The sequence below is a fragment of the Dysidea avara genome, chromosome 2, assembly GCF_963678975.1.
Source record: "Dysidea avara chromosome 2, odDysAvar1.4, whole genome shotgun sequence".
NCBI lineage: Eukaryota > Metazoa > Porifera > Demospongiae > Dictyoceratida > Dysideidae > Dysidea > Dysidea avara.
Genome location: NC_089273.1, coordinates 12,337,114 through 12,353,190, shown reverse-complemented (window position 1 = coordinate 12,353,190; position 16,077 = coordinate 12,337,114). Strand labels below are relative to the sequence as shown.

General features: G+C 35.8%; 1 protein-coding gene across 3 annotated transcripts in view; it reads left to right on the top strand.

Annotated features, from left to right (window-relative positions):
- The window catches only part of LOC136246618 (uncharacterized), a 54,002-nt gene extending 40,489 nt beyond the window's left edge, over nucleotides 1–13,513 (top strand). For all 3 annotated transcript variants that reach the window (XM_066038142.1, XM_066038141.1, XM_066038140.1), the window contains 3 exons: nucleotides 619–768; nucleotides 5,400–5,465; nucleotides 11,245–13,513. In XM_066038142.1, coding sequence (XP_065894214.1) covers nucleotides 619–768; nucleotides 5,400–5,465; nucleotides 11,245–13,154 — 2,126 coding nt within the window. In that variant the 3' untranslated portion in view covers nucleotides 13,155–13,513. The remainder of the gene's footprint in view (nucleotides 1–618; nucleotides 769–5,399; nucleotides 5,466–11,244) is intronic.
- Nucleotides 13,514–16,077: the final 2,564 nt, after the last annotated feature.

Below are 16,077 nucleotides of genomic sequence, written 5' to 3'. Positions count from 1 at the left end.
ATCTTATGAAACATTAAACTGACTTTACAATATCACTTCTATTCAAGTACTGCATGATGTGCAATATGTATAGAGTGTAGGTTTGCTCACATTCCCTGTTTTTGCAGGCTCACTCACATAATAGTTCTATCACAAGTTTGATGTAGACATTGTCAACAATTACATACTTTGCACTGTGTTTCATTGATTTATAGCTAAATGCATGAAGAGCCCAACGGGAAGGTAGTTCACAGAGTTTGCAGAGAGTTGCTACATCATGCACCAGTATCTCAAACTGGTGAAAAGAAACCACCTCATCTAGTGCAAAGCTTACCTATGCCAAAGTTTTAATACTTAGTGCTTACTTCTCATAGGCTGACTGCTTTTACCACTAAAAGGATTTGCTCATGTGGAAGCATACGGACAAACATAGGTAGATAGATAGATAGATACAGCTAGCATTCCACTGGCTGTGGGTGTGCATGTGGTCTCTTTGGTGATGGGCTTTGAAGCATCTTAAAACCAAAGTTCAATTTTGGCTGTGTTCCTTCTTCATAAAAAATATTATGCCTAACTCAATACTATTATGTAGGTTACCATCTTGTACATGTGGGAAGACAATATTTCCTTTTTGTTTAGAATTTCTGGATTGTTTCAACACACCACCTAAGGCTGCAACCACCATGACTGCTGTTAATCCATCACTACCTAATAATGGTACCAATGCATCATCTGGATCACATCATCCTACAACACTACACCAGACATCAAATGATTCATCAGTGACAAGTGAGTCAATCCCAGTATTCAGTATACCATCAAGTTGCATTGTACCTGTATGTATAGGGATACTTGTGTAGTTAATTGTTTCCTAAGTATCACAGTATATACATGTGCGTGCGAATACATATCTGTATATACTATCCACACAAAAACAGCCAAGCTGTAAAAAAATGGTGCGGCCTTATAAAAAGCCTGGGTGAAAAAAGTTGTGAAATCAAAAGTGGCGGCCAAGAAATGGCTGTATTGTTTCCTAATTATCACAGTACATACATGTGCGTGCGTATACATATCTTTATATACTATTGTGTTTGTGCATGATATCAACATATTCCTGTATGTGTGCATAATGTCGAATTGAAGTTACACACTGTAACAATCAAGGAAACTCTCAGTGTTTGCATACTAATTCCATGCTTCGATCAGTTTGTAAGTAAAACTGGCTTTAGAACTTGTTATGTCTATATACTCTTTTTCATTTTAACCATGCTACAGTGTTTGGTTGTCTGGTTTCAGTGATGGGATTCTGAATATACATGTTAGCCAATAGTAGAAATCTGTAGCCTTAAGATGGCAATAACAATATTTACAGATGTGCTATTGTTTTGTGTGATAGATGAAGGTTAACTTGTTAAACAAAGTTAATGAAGGGAGATACTTTGTGCATCCTTGTGTTATAACATTGCAACTACAGTGGAGCCTTGGTTATATGGACCCCACTTCTCTGGATTCTTGGTTAACCGAACTATGGAAATGACTGCTCTATGAGAGTAGTGACTGTTCTATTAGGGTAGTTGATAATAATAATATAATATATATATTTAAATTTTAATACTATTTTAAGGTTGTTTATACACAGTTTCAGGGAAATGGACTTTTCAGACTTATGGACGACCACTGGTCCCAAGGGGTTCAGATAATTGAAGCTCCACTGTACAGCAAACATTAGGAATGCGGCGATTATGCTGGCATAATTTTGGGCATAATAGGTACGTGTGGGAATCAGGAATTATGCTAGCATTTCGATGTGATTATAAAACTTTAACAGTAGGAATATCCGCAGATTGCACAATTCCATCGAGATACTCTAATAGAGCAGTCAGAAACTCTAATAGAACAGGCACTGAAGATTATTTACTCTAATAAAGCAGTCACATTGAAATACTCTAATACAGCAACCAGCTAAAGAATTGAAGACTATTTGAAGCTTAAACATCAATGAAAATGGCCTGATACAGCAATGAACTGGCATTATTAGCCAATTATTGTGGCATAATTTTAGGAATAATGGGCAATTCTCAAAAGCGTAACAGGTGATTTTTTAGCACTGCTCAAAAGCATAATGCTCACTTTTTGTAGTATAATAGCCTCATGCCTAGCAAACATGGGAGAGCATATTATAAAGTCTATGCATTGTTTATGTAGGGCACCTATATCACAGCACTAGAGGTAGTGTAGAACAGTAGATATCAATTGTAAAGCATTATGAAATGCATTATTGTACTGCATTAACTATGTAACTTGTGGAATTAAACTTAGCCCCTCCCAAAGCCCATCCCTAGATAAGAGTTTATACAAACTTAGTACCTTGTTATAAGAATGGCAATAAAATAAACCAACTTTTATAAAAGTTTAATAAAAAGAAAAAGGTAAAAAAAGTGGTATGGGATTACGGGATTAATTGTATCATGGGAGGAAATGCACAAATTTTAGGGAGCCTTGTGTGGTAGACTCAAGTCCAGTTGTTCCCCATTCCAAGAATGGCTCTTCATCTCAAGACTAGCTTGTGGTGTGATAGTCATTTGGATTGTTAGTAGAAATCCCTGTGGCTTCGATGTCAACAACCTCCATGTATTTTCCCCCCAACCTTCATGTAATCGGGAGCCACAATTATAGCTGATAATATGTATCACTGGTCCTATTTGCATAAGCATATAGGAGAACCATAGAATCCTGCACACCTACCAAAAAAATCAACACCATTGGATAGTGATTAAAGAGTAAACAATTTCAGCTTATGTGTTTCTATTATTTACGAACCACCATTAACCTGTATTGCAGGGTGATTTTAAAGCAGAAACCAGTTCCTTAAATGTGACCCAGTCTGACAAAACCGGGCTTATCGCCTATTTAAAAGTATCGAAAAATGCTGGTTTTAAGTAATTTAGTGTGTTGTAGCTCGCCAATGGTGGAAGCTATATGTACAAAATTTTCACACGTTTTACACCAATTCCTTACCTTCCAGAGCATCCACTGTACAAGTAGCCAACAACTAAGTTTCCCGCCATTTTAGATAGTTTTTAAACCTAGGTTGACTGTATCAGGCGAGCTGCAAATTGGGTGGGAGGCGGGGGCCCTGGAAGGCGAGCTGCAAATTGGGTGGGAGGCGGGGGCCCTGGAAGGCGGGCAAGATGGTGTTCAAAAATTGAAAAGGAAGGCCAAGGGATGAAGTAGGCCAAGTTTTGAGCCATTGAAGTCTCAAAACTGGCTAAAATGAAAGGAAATTTACAGCAGAGGTACTCATTCAACACTACAGAGCTGTACAGCCACATACAGTCATTCCCAGGCTGACCAGAGCTCCATTAAGGCCCCACACCACACGTACGGATCGCCACTGGGCTCGGGAAAAGCAGCCAGCAAAACCAGACCACTCAAGTCTAGCTGATTTTAAGTGTGGAATTAGATAGTTTATTCATGTAGCTGTGTGTCCTGGGTGAAAAATCGAATCTGCTGACATGGGCGATAAGACTGGTTGTCTCAGACTGGGTCACAAATATACCCAGAACTCCATGATCCCTACAGTAATATACAGTACGATACTATCATCAAGAGTACATAATAAAAATAGGGAGGGAGAGTGTCTAACTGGGACACATTCAGCCAAAATCACTGCATATTATAGACAACCCACACATTGGTAGAGCAAAAGCTTTATGTTATTTAACACCTATCGACAGTACTCAATACCTATCAGCAGATCTCTATCATCAGTAAAAGTGTTAATTTGTTCAAAGATTATTGTCTATTCAATAATATGCAGTGATTTTGTACAGGCTGTATTGGCAGTTAGACACTCTCCCTCCCTATTTTTATTACGTACTCTTGCTATCATCTATATAATTATTGTCAAACACAGAACTTACAGTCCTAGAAGGCATTATCTAAGCCATGCTGGCATATCTGCTTTGTACTGTTAAGTTCATATGGCATTACTGTACACTTTCAAAGTCCAAAACAAGGTCCTGGGCAGAAGGCAGTCTTTCTATGGAGTTTCTGTTGATTGAAAATTGCCAGCACACACATATCTCCAGTCACGATTACAGAAGACACTTTTACCTACTAGCTTTTGCTATGCATGTGGGACAGGATAAGTAAGCCAGTTCAGCTGCACAAGCCATTTACTAACTTTTTCTGTATAATGGGATGAGGTGGTGCATTCAGAGGTAGCATCACCTGTAAGTGTTCAGCAACTGTAGTTTTCCTAAGCTATTGGGTGAAGAGTAGCTACAGTACTTCTGGGTGTACATCATTTGACAGATTAATGTCTGGAGAATTACTATACATGACTGTTGAAGGATTGGCTTGTGGCAGTTCATTGTCAACAGTTAGCATATTACAGTGCTTGAATCTGGTTCTTGTCAGCTGTAGATTCAGCTAAAGTCAGATGCACTCACAGTACAAGTATCTCTCTGACTTTTAGCCTCTTTTCCCACAAAGGTTGCAGCTTGATTTGAAGGATCAAGTGGGTTCTTAAAATAAAATCAAAGTTTCAAGTCCCCTAACTGTAGCCAGTAGTCCAGAATAGGCTCAATCAAACTGCTGCTCAATATTGCAGGCCAACTCATCAATGCTTTTATTATTTCATAATTGTCTTCTCAATAATTTCTCATATGATATCATCCTGTACTCCTCAATGTCTAGGCATAATCACACTAGGATCACTGCCTAAGTTTGTTCGTATGTCTCCACATGATATACGTACAATCATAGATGGTGCAGGCTTGGCCTTTCATAAGTGTGGGCAAACAGAGTTCTTTGTCTGGTAATTCCACCCTTTAGCTGATGAACAAGTTTCAAAGCAGGATCTTGCATCTTCATCATGAAGTGGTTCAAGACCAACACCAGTCATCAACCTGTCCCAGGTTTCAGCACCAATATGTAATATGAATGGTTTGCAACAATAAATTGGAATACACAGGTACAGTTCAGTCATGAAGTATCATGCGGAGGCAACAAATTGATATAAAAATCATTGTGATAATCATTACATAATATGTTTAGATACAGTAGCTTGTTCTTTGACAATAAATAAAATCTCTAAGTCTATGAGATTGGATAAATGCTTCATGAGATGTGTCTGTTTGAAATTGGATATGTAAATTCACAAACGTTTTGTGCAATTTTAGTCAGTTATCTGGGTTATGCAAGTTTAAAAGTAAACAATTGAAAAATTTTGCCTTGAGAATATCCTGCTATACGGCATGTAATCCATTATTATGTCACAATGACCACCCTACATGTGTAGTGGCATTCACCTGTTTCTTGTACACAGTACATGCGGGTATATGTATATACCTAGCATAAGACCAATTTGTGGCAGTAACTCACATTATCTGAAGTTCTTTTTCTATATTATTTAGGAGTTAATTTGTCAAAATCAGATCTTCAAAACCAATTAAGAAGTCACCTTGGTCACTTGAACCAAGGTTGGTGTAATATTAAATCTTGCTTGTACATCTTTACTGTATTTTACGAATCTTGAATGTACTGTATTTATTGAAATGTCAATAATATTATTTCCAATGTAAATATGTGAAGAAACTTGATGATGCTTTACTGTATATTGCATTGGTCAAACCCAGTGGTTGTAGCTGCAAGTAAAGGTTCACAATGCCCTCATTTACTAAATTTATCTTGTCAAACTAACTTTGACTGATTATCCAGGAGCTCACTGATTAGTTGCGACAAAATTTCCTGAAAACGTGACAAATTCTAATGCAGTAGTGCCTAATTCTACTGCAAGCACATCAAGCAATGAATTCTACTGCAAAAGTGACAAATTCAACTGTAAAGGTGATGAATTGATTAGCAAAAAACTGTAATATGTACATATTAAATCTTAAAACTATGTATATTGCAGGGTAATGTGCCCAGTAACTTGAAGAAGATATACAGATGTATATCAAGTTTAACAATGAGATATAATGGGTAGTACAAATACTGCTCTTAACATCGCAGAAAATTTTGTCTAACATGAAAAGTCTGACTGCTCAATTAGAGTATTTTAACATTTAAATAGTAAATATCAATCTTTTTAACAGCTTGCATACCATAATTATGATTATGAGCAATATCTCAATTTACCGATACTTCTAGGCAGTTGAGAATAGAAATTCCCCCTTCCAATGATAGTTCCTGCCAACACCCATTTTTTCTCAATGATTATTCTCAATACCCAAGCATTTTGGCCATGTAGTTTATGCTTGTAAACATCCTGTAAATCTGGAATTGTGCCCACAATATTGGAGACCTATGATTCTCAATTATGCTGTATATTAGACAAAGGACCATTAATGGAACCTTACGGGATGTTAATGATTTTATATGTTGTTAATACAGTATATTAAACATGTACAGCAATTATTACTATCACTTCCAACTTTAATAAGTTTAGCATATGCAAAATTTCAGTAGTACCTATGTACTGTTTCCTAAAACAAAATCATACCACTAAAACACTCACAGAACCAGTTTTCATCAAAATGTGGTTTTTGTTCTACTTACAGTACCTTACCTGCCTAACTTTCTGCCTATATATATACAGTACATGTTTGCAACAATACCATACGTATGTAACCAAGTTTTACCTACATGGGCACACATGAGATAATTATGTTTAGTGAGTTGCCATTAAGAGCAGGCAATCTTAAGTGTACTTTAAGGTATTGAGAATAGCAGCAAGTAGATTTACACAATAAAGCTTGTTATTTAACCAGTAAATATTTTAGATGTCAATTGCACCCATATGATTGATTTTCAACATTTGGTCACATATGCTGAGCATCACCTACATGTATATATGCTCATCTCAGTTAATTTCTATCTGGAGTTCTAGCGTACTACACCAGAATGCTATGGAAACTCTAGGTTGTTCTGGAGCATTCTATATATATGTTAAAATGTGTGCTCTATTAGAGTACAACAGAAATATTAATAAATAGTCAGGCTATGTACCTAACCAAACATACTATTAAGCATCATGTGATTGAGATACTGTCAGATACTGTGATTTGTTGTCATGTCTACCGACTAAACTACTTATGTAAACTAATATAAGTTTCTTACATATGCCCTACACCTCGATAAATTCCAAAGTTCTCTTCACCATTACACTATAAGCAGTAGTTCCATATAGTAAAGAGACCATTTAACAGTAAAATTACAGGGTTCTGTTGTGTGAGCTTCAATCCATTGGGCTTTGTTGTAGCATTTAGTCAAGACTGTAGCAGCACTCAAGGTTGTAGTAACACTAGAAGATCATGCATATGTGTATAGTGCAACCGGGCATAAACCTCCAAACTTATTTTACTTCCTCGCCCACACATTTATTTCTATATGCCACTAGATACATTCTATAATGTTTTTATCCTTTCATGTGTTGCTTTGCTCATTAGTATTTCATAATGTTTTGTTTTTTTGTGGTTATACATATTTGCAGTGTCTCAGAGCGTACTTTCATAAATTGTGGTTTTCAACAAATTTCACAGAAAAATCCATAATCTGACTTTATGATGTCATAAAACAAAAACTAAAAAGAAATTTACAAAACCCCAGCTACAAATTTTAGGCATGTCTATCTCCTTTCAGAAAATAATGAGTATATGTAAAAATTTTGAAGTATGTGAAACTAGATACATTTTTTCGAAACCCCATGAAAATCACAAAAATCACCTTAACTTACTTTTAAAACATTTTTTTACAAATCTGGTACTACGAATTGTCGGGCTTGATGAGACCTTTCATCTACTAGAAAATTATTGAAAAACTCAAAAGTATATAAAACTAGATACGAAAAACCAAAAACCATAAATATACCATTTTTGAGATAATTGTGGTTGTTTCCATGGTAACCTGTGTACAGATATGTACAGATACATGAGTATAACCATGTGCAAAAAAACAGAATTAGGATGTGTGGTGTATGTCTCAAGTTATAACCAGAAACATGAAATTTAACTTTTTGGAAGTACATGCCCGGTTGCACTATACTTCTTCATGTTTGTGAGCAACCATACAAGTGCTCTCTCACAGAGACATAACAAAGGTATAGTGCTGATACCAGAGATTATTCATAATAATTTCTTGGCATCAGTGTGAATTATTGTAAATTCCATAATTGTCTGACCACATTGTGTAAACCAACATGGCTTTATGCTCCTCATAACCCATGGTTTCCAATATACATTGCAGCTACACAGTATTTGACTTTGTTGTTGAATGACATATGTGCATGTAAGATTAACTACTGTGCAGTCTACAAATAGTTGTATTATGATGTAGTATGTGAAATAATTTATTTGTAGATGCCACATAATTATTGCTTGTGGGAAGCCATATGCATTCATAGATGTCTACAGCGTAGATATCTTCACTGTGGTATATCTAATGGATGCAATACACAAACTCTATTATGTATCTCTTTTTTGACGTTATATGTGACCGAATTTGACAAAACCAGGCTTCCACACATACCCACATTTTTGACTTTGACCAACCGTAACTTCACTACTTAGTAAATTACTTACCTAAAATTTTCACACAATTCGTCCATAGCATTGTAAAATACCAGGTCAAAATTTGAAACTAATGGCACACTCCTACAATGAGTTATTATGTATCAAAATCATAAAACTGAATGTGTGTATGTGGAAGCCTTTTTGTCAAATTCAGTCATATATCATTTATACTACTGTGTCAGAGTTCTGTGTCTTGTGACAGGTAGATAGCCCATCTGATGCATAGGCGGTGGAGACAGGGGGGAGGGGGGCCCCACTTTTATGGGACACTGTTTGCAAGAAAATATCAAGATACTCTAATAGAACGGTCAAGATTTGGGTACTCTAATAGAGCAGTCACAGTATTCAAAGAAGCAGTGTAGTAAGCTACTTAGTTCCGTATGTGTAGTTATATAAATAATTGGTGCAGAGCAGCTATTGTCAGCAGGTAGTGACCTTTTTTCTTTTTGGTCTTCAATTTACAGCTGGCCAGGCCCCCTTACTCTTTGGCCTGCTCCACCGCCCCTGATCTGATGTGTATTCATGAGCAATGCATAGGGACCTGCCGATTATGCTCATAATTTAACCTATTATGCTATGCTGCACTGCTCAAAAATTCACCTATTATGCTTAAATCAATGCTCAATATTTACCTATTATGCTCGATTATGTTCAATGATCATGCCTTAGTTCATATGCTTTGCTATTAGTTTAACACTGTATAGAAAGAAAAAATGAGTGGCTGGAACACAAATAATAAATTCTTGCTGCATGTAAGAGAAAAGATCGATATACTCTAATAGAACAGTCAGTTTGATGATTGTTCTATTAGAGTTACTGATTGCTCTATTAGAATATATCGATCTTATTTTGCAATTGTCATTTTTCAAGCAAGAATTTATACTATCGTACAAATATTTAACCTATTATGCTGGCATTATGCTCAATGCTTTTAGGTACCTATTATGCTCAAAATTATGCCAGCATAATCGGCGGGTCCCTAGCAATGCATGCGGATGCTAATGTGATGATAATGACTAAAGAGTCCTAAGTCTACAACTACATAATATATGTAGTATGACAACAGCTGCTCAATATTAGAAATGTGTACATAATGTTAGTCTTGTGCACAGCCAAGAGCAGACAGGTAAATACTCAAATAGCGCAGTCAAGTGTATCTGATGACAACAAAGCTTGCATTGAACTTGACAACTGTTTAAGGGTGCTCTGTACAGTTGCGCATATGGCTTCCCGTAAATATGTTTTCTGCTATAACTTACAAACGGATTAAACTATTCTGCTAAACTCTTTTTATTTGCAATAAGCTATCTCTACTGCACAGTTTAGTCCAAATCCCATGTCTTAACTCACTGTAGAAGGCTAGTTATAAATTTTCACTTCAAACTAGAACTAGTCCCACAGTTTATGCCTTAGAGACTTGATTCTTTAGAAATACATTATTGAAAACTGTACAAACAAACGTGCATTTCTATTTTTGTTCTCTGGCTTCTCAGTCATCAGATACTCTTCTTCCGCTTTTGTGCTGGCACTGATCAGTCTTCTTTACCTCCATGCCATTCCTTGCCAGAAGGAGCTATCAAGAAACGACAAACGCTCTTTTAATGCATAAATATCATGGTTGCCCATCTGAAATTTTCATGCCTATCGGATCTATAATGACGAGCTAGTTCTAATTTTAGTATCACAGTAAAGAAACTGAGGCGCCCGCAGCTGGTTCTATGGCCACAGTTATTGTTTCTTAATTGCGTAACCAGAAGATAATCGGTAAATTACGGATCGCTATATTCATTAGACCATGATGAAGAAGATACAACACTTACTTCGCTTCCTTCATGTGTTCCTTCATGTGTATCGTTCTTCTTTCTTGGTTTGTGACAGGCTATTTCATCATAAAAGACATTTTCTTGTTGGGCGCGCCACGCGTTAAACAAGCCACAGACTAATTAGATAATTACTGGTGACCATGGGAATCCATTAGTAAACCCCAGCTGTGCTAACCTCAGAAGCCATACGCAGAACTGTACAGAGCACCCTTAAGACACTAATGTACGTAAATTGCTGTATCTACAAAAATTGCATCATTATCAATGAAATGAATCCATTGCTGAATTAATATAAAGTACATACACAAACTAGATGAATAAAAAATTATAAACATGGGAATAGGGATTGTTAAAAAATGCTACAAAAGAAGAAGAGATGGCTGGGGTGGTAATGCAAACCACAAACCCCTATTTTGACTTGTCTCAAAAATTAATGATGGATCATGTAACTATAAGAGTCAAAATAGTTATTTGTGGTTTACATTACCAAGCAGCGATCCCTTCCTGTTTCACGGATTTTTTTAGCAATCCCTATTCCTATTTTAAAATTTTCTTTTTTTATCATCTGGTAACATAAGATAAGCAAGTTAATAATCATTGATTTCAAAGTGAAGTGACAATCCTTGTGCCAAAAGGTATGATACAACAAACATGATTGTAAGCCATAGCTATGTATGTATATGCCTACTTTAATATTGACTTTCATGTTGAACAAATCATAATAGCTATAAAGTGGGAATTTTCTCAGCAGCTATCATGTTCACATGTCTCGTTTATGTACATGTAATTTTAGCACATGAATCATTACCGGCTTCATTTTCAAGTAATAATTTTAAAATAATCGTACCTACATATTTTTAATACAGGTATAAAGTGTCCACCACCTCCACCACTACCACTCAACTATGTGTGCCGCAAAAGTCTAGTAGATGAAATGGCCAGTAAATTGTGTCAATCTACCATTGACTCCAATGGCTATGGAACAAGTTTAACAGTCACTGGAGCTGGTGGATTTGGAAAGACTTCTATTGTCATTGCTTTATGCCATCATGCAGCTATAAAAGAACAATTTGCAGATGGTGTAGTGTTTATAGAACTTGGACCACACGCTACTGATCCCAGTATGAAACTGAGCCAATTATATCACTTGTTAACTGGCGAATACTTAAAACAAGGTGACATCAATCATGCTGAACAGGAAATCGGTCTACTTGCCAGTCTTTATTGTCGTAACCTTCTTGTCGTTATTGATGATGTGTGGCATGTTGAAGATGCTGAGCCAATAGTGAAGGCATTTAGTAACTGTAAAATAGTCCTCACTACCAGAATGAATGACATTGAAGAATACATACCTGCCAAACAGGTAGTTAGTGTAGGTCCAATGGAGCAGAGTGAAGCTATCTCTCTTCTGACCTGTGGAGTGATTGATATCAGTCAACTGTCACAAGAGGATGCAAGCTTACTTGATGAACTAGCTCAAGATGTCCACCTGTGGCCACTTCTTCTCTCCCTTATAAGAGGACAATTGTCTCACAATGTGAAAAGGTATTGTTTACATTGCCATGAAGCTATTCAAAATGTACAAACTAAATTGCATGACAATGGCCTTACTGCTTTTGACAAGAATAACATTGATAGAAGCCGTAAATATGCAGTAAAAGTTTGTATTGAAGTATCCTTAAACTTACTGACAAAACAATTGACTGATAAATTGAAGTCACTAATATTATGGACAGGAATTGGTACTTCTCTACAAACAGCAGCATTACAGGATCTGTGGGCAATTACTGAGCATGAAGCAAAAGACATTGTTGATAAACTCTGGGAATATGGCTTAGTCCAGTTTAGTGCCTTTAAAATGTCCCCACGTAATGACATTCAAAGTTGTATAGAGGTTCATGCTGTCATCAGTCAATTTCTAATTGAGAGCATGAATGAAGTTGAAGTTATCAATCTCTCCCCAGTTGGTAAACTAGGCACTGCTCAGTTAATCGTTGCTGGGATGATTCGTTCCTTTTGGCATTCCTATGGGTTACAGGATGGAGTTTTATTACCAGTTGCAGATTTCCTAGAGTATAAGAAAGCTGTAAAAGAGTTTTACTTTTTACCAACTCTCATCAAAATTATTAACATGCAAACAGTACTTGATCCACATGATATTATACTGACGCTGAAGCCAATCCAAAATGTTGCATCAACAGTGCCTCAAATTGTGATGTTCCTACCATCAGCAGATAAGCAGATCAAATCATTGGTAGATGAATGCAATAATGTAATAAAAGATGCACACAGATTAAGCAGACGGTTAAATCAAGATGTCCAGAAATGTCTTACACAAAGGAACTACCTCACCTTAATCAAGACTGTAGAAGGTTACAGTAAAAGTTATCCAATTTCGGCAGTTGCTAAAAAAGCAGCTGCTATTTTGAATACTATCCAGCAATACTGCGAAGGTCATCTGCTGCATTTAGTTACCACAGCATATGAAAGCATACAGATGAAGACAACTGATTATCACCACTTTACTTTACTCATACTGCCTAATATCAAGTTGCATGCAAAGGAGCTTATGCAGATTGACAGCTCACTTCTTGCTGGGTCACCTGATGTTGAACTAACTTACCACAACCTAATATCTAGCCAAGAGGAAGAAGAATTGAGAAAAACTCGCCTTGCCAAGCTACGAGAGGTTGCTCCTAATTATGCTCGTGAAAACGATGCAGCAATATCAAGGGCATCACAAACATTTCTTAATACTCTATTTCCACCTACATAACTATTTGTTTGAGTACACTTCATTGACTTTAGTTTTCATTATGGTATCCAACAACATTAAACATTTCAACATTAGTTTCCAATGTTTAGTTATATTTTTGTTAACCACTAATTCATTATTCTTTCTGTGTAGTTATATTACATGTACATTCTTATTTTGTCAAGTACCTAAAGAAACAATCACACCAGTATTATAAGCACAACATAACTGTGGATACCTGGCATGCACCAATTTGACATGTATTTTAGCATGAAGGATGTACATGTATGCACTAACATGTGTTTACCATTTACAGGAATTAAATAGATAAACAATAAATAGTCCTTCTCTATCTATCCACAATCATTTTCAGAATAGATGAAGACATACTCAATAATTACTATTTTACTGAAAAAATTGCTACATTGGATTGTTACTTTAAAAGTTCTGTATAGTTCCTCTCAAAAAACAGTAATCAAGGTGCTATCTATTATGCGAAGAGATCTGTTGGTAATTCAAATAGTGCAGTCAGATAACTATGTAACATGACCACAATTGACCACATATTTTCCAAATTGATAAATTTGCCATGGGAAACAGTGTACAGTTGCCCACAAACTCATGTTAAAAGTGTGATAGACTGCACTGATTGTGTGGTTGTGAATGTTGCAAGTTTTTAGCAGGGTATTAGTACACCAGTAAGTTTAACAGCACAAATTTTCAGCTACATAAGAGACCAATGTTTAACAAATAACCCTGTAAATCACCTTCTGGAATATCCATCCACAGGTGAATCACTTGGACCAGCAGAATGATCAGCTTCATAACATGTTTTGTTCATAATCCTTGGTTTCCCACTACGTAACTGGCATGAGTCGAATGCGCTCAAATTTTTTAATGCTCCCATCACAAGTTTCCCAAAAATTTTACCTATTATGCTCTTTGGTTTTAAAATTATGCTTGCATTTATGCACTTACATTGACAACATTTCTTACAATTATCTTGGAATGTTTTAACATGTGAATGCTCTATTAAAGTATTTTACTACAAAGTGACTGTCTATTAAAGAGCATTGATCTAAAGAGCTATGTACAAAATAATTGAGCACTCTATTGCGGTTTCCACTGACTACTCAATATCAATCTATTTTCATGAAATTAAGCTCCATAGTTTGAAATATCAACCTAATATGCTAGCATTATGCTGGCATAGCACTCCAGCCTATTATGCTTTTTAATATTACACTGGCATATTTGATGAAGGCCTACAATACCGCCAAGGATTTTTGCCATAACTTTAGTTAGAATGTATGTTCAGATTAATGGAAACAGATTCATTCACAACATACAACCTATACATTTTTATAACTTCTAGCACTAAGGGAACTTATACTGTAGAAATAAAATACAGCAAGCTATAATATACTGTATGCTATTCCTGCATCTACATAATGACTGTATTTTCAATGTAAAGCCATTATATGATAATAATAATTTTGTCTTTAATTTTTTCAGTTTGTGCCTAAATGGTGTAGCTTTCCTGCAAATTAAAAAAACCGAGTGCAGGGGCAGTTTTATGGTTGTTTCCAAGGTTTCAGGAAACCATTTTGGAGTTGACTTGCTTCAGAACAGTTGTCCAGCCATTAGGAAACTAGCTATTAGCTTGTATATATTACACTGATTCTTCCTTAACTACAGCTGTAAACCATCCATAGCACGAATTACACTCACCAATGCTCATCAGCTAGAATAACTGATACTATCACTTTTCTTGGCAAAGCTTAACTGAAGATCGCACCCCAAGCTTTTAATTTCTAGTTAATGCGTATCATTTAGTAGCATAATAAATTCCGTTGAGTATATAGCTTATATAGCTAATTAATAAATTTATATTTAACATTAATTGTGACCGAATTTTGGATAATCACCCATATGGGCGCACGTGAAATAATTAGAATTTTCATATGTGATGGGTTTCTATTATGAGCAGAGGAGAGCTATAAAAATATTTCTAAATTTTTCTAGTAATTTAAGGTATTGAGAATGGCTTAAAACCATCAAAAAGTACATTTGCACTATAAAGCTTGTTATTTGGTCATTAAATATTTTAAGCGTCAAATGCGCCCATATGGGTGATTTTCCAAAATTCGGTCACAATTATTACCAAAGCCTTCCAAGACTACATAAAGGACAAATACCAAGTATAATACTACAAAGAAGCAAAGAGTTGATAATAATAGAATCATCAGTGGTGAGCTATCGGCTAAATCAGCTAACCATTTATATAAGGATTCAGTAGATAGGTAGCTATATTCAAACATTGATATCCAACTATATAATTATAGCTACATAACTATTGGTACGTAAATCAGCACTAGCTATACAGTAGCCTGGCTGCAATTTATTTTGTGGGTTCATGATCAGTGACTGAGTAACTACAACTCGGGGCAGCCGTGAAATGACTTCCATAATATTTTAAAAAGGCTTTAACTCAGATGAAGAAAGGTTTAAGCACTAAAGTCCCATTGTGCCTTACATAGTGCTTTTAAGTTCCCAACAAGAATATGGAAAACAGTCATTTTTAAACCGAACATGGCTTAATAACTGGTGTGATGAAGTGTATACTTACTGCACATAGATACTGTAAGATAGAGTGCATGTAAGTATTGCCTGATCCTGGTATATAAAATTGATAATCACTGCTTGAAGTATCTTAGTTTACTACAGTGGTATATCCCCAGTACATGGAACAGTTAATTGTTTGTTATTTTAGTAGTTTTTCAGTAAACCCGCATTCACTGATGTTTTACTGAGAGTTTAAAACTTAGTAAAATAATTAGGGATGCGGCGATTATGCCGGCATAATTTCGGGAATAATAGGTATGTGTGGGAATCAGGAATTATGCTAGCACTTTGAGGTGATTATAAAGCTTTAACAGTAGGA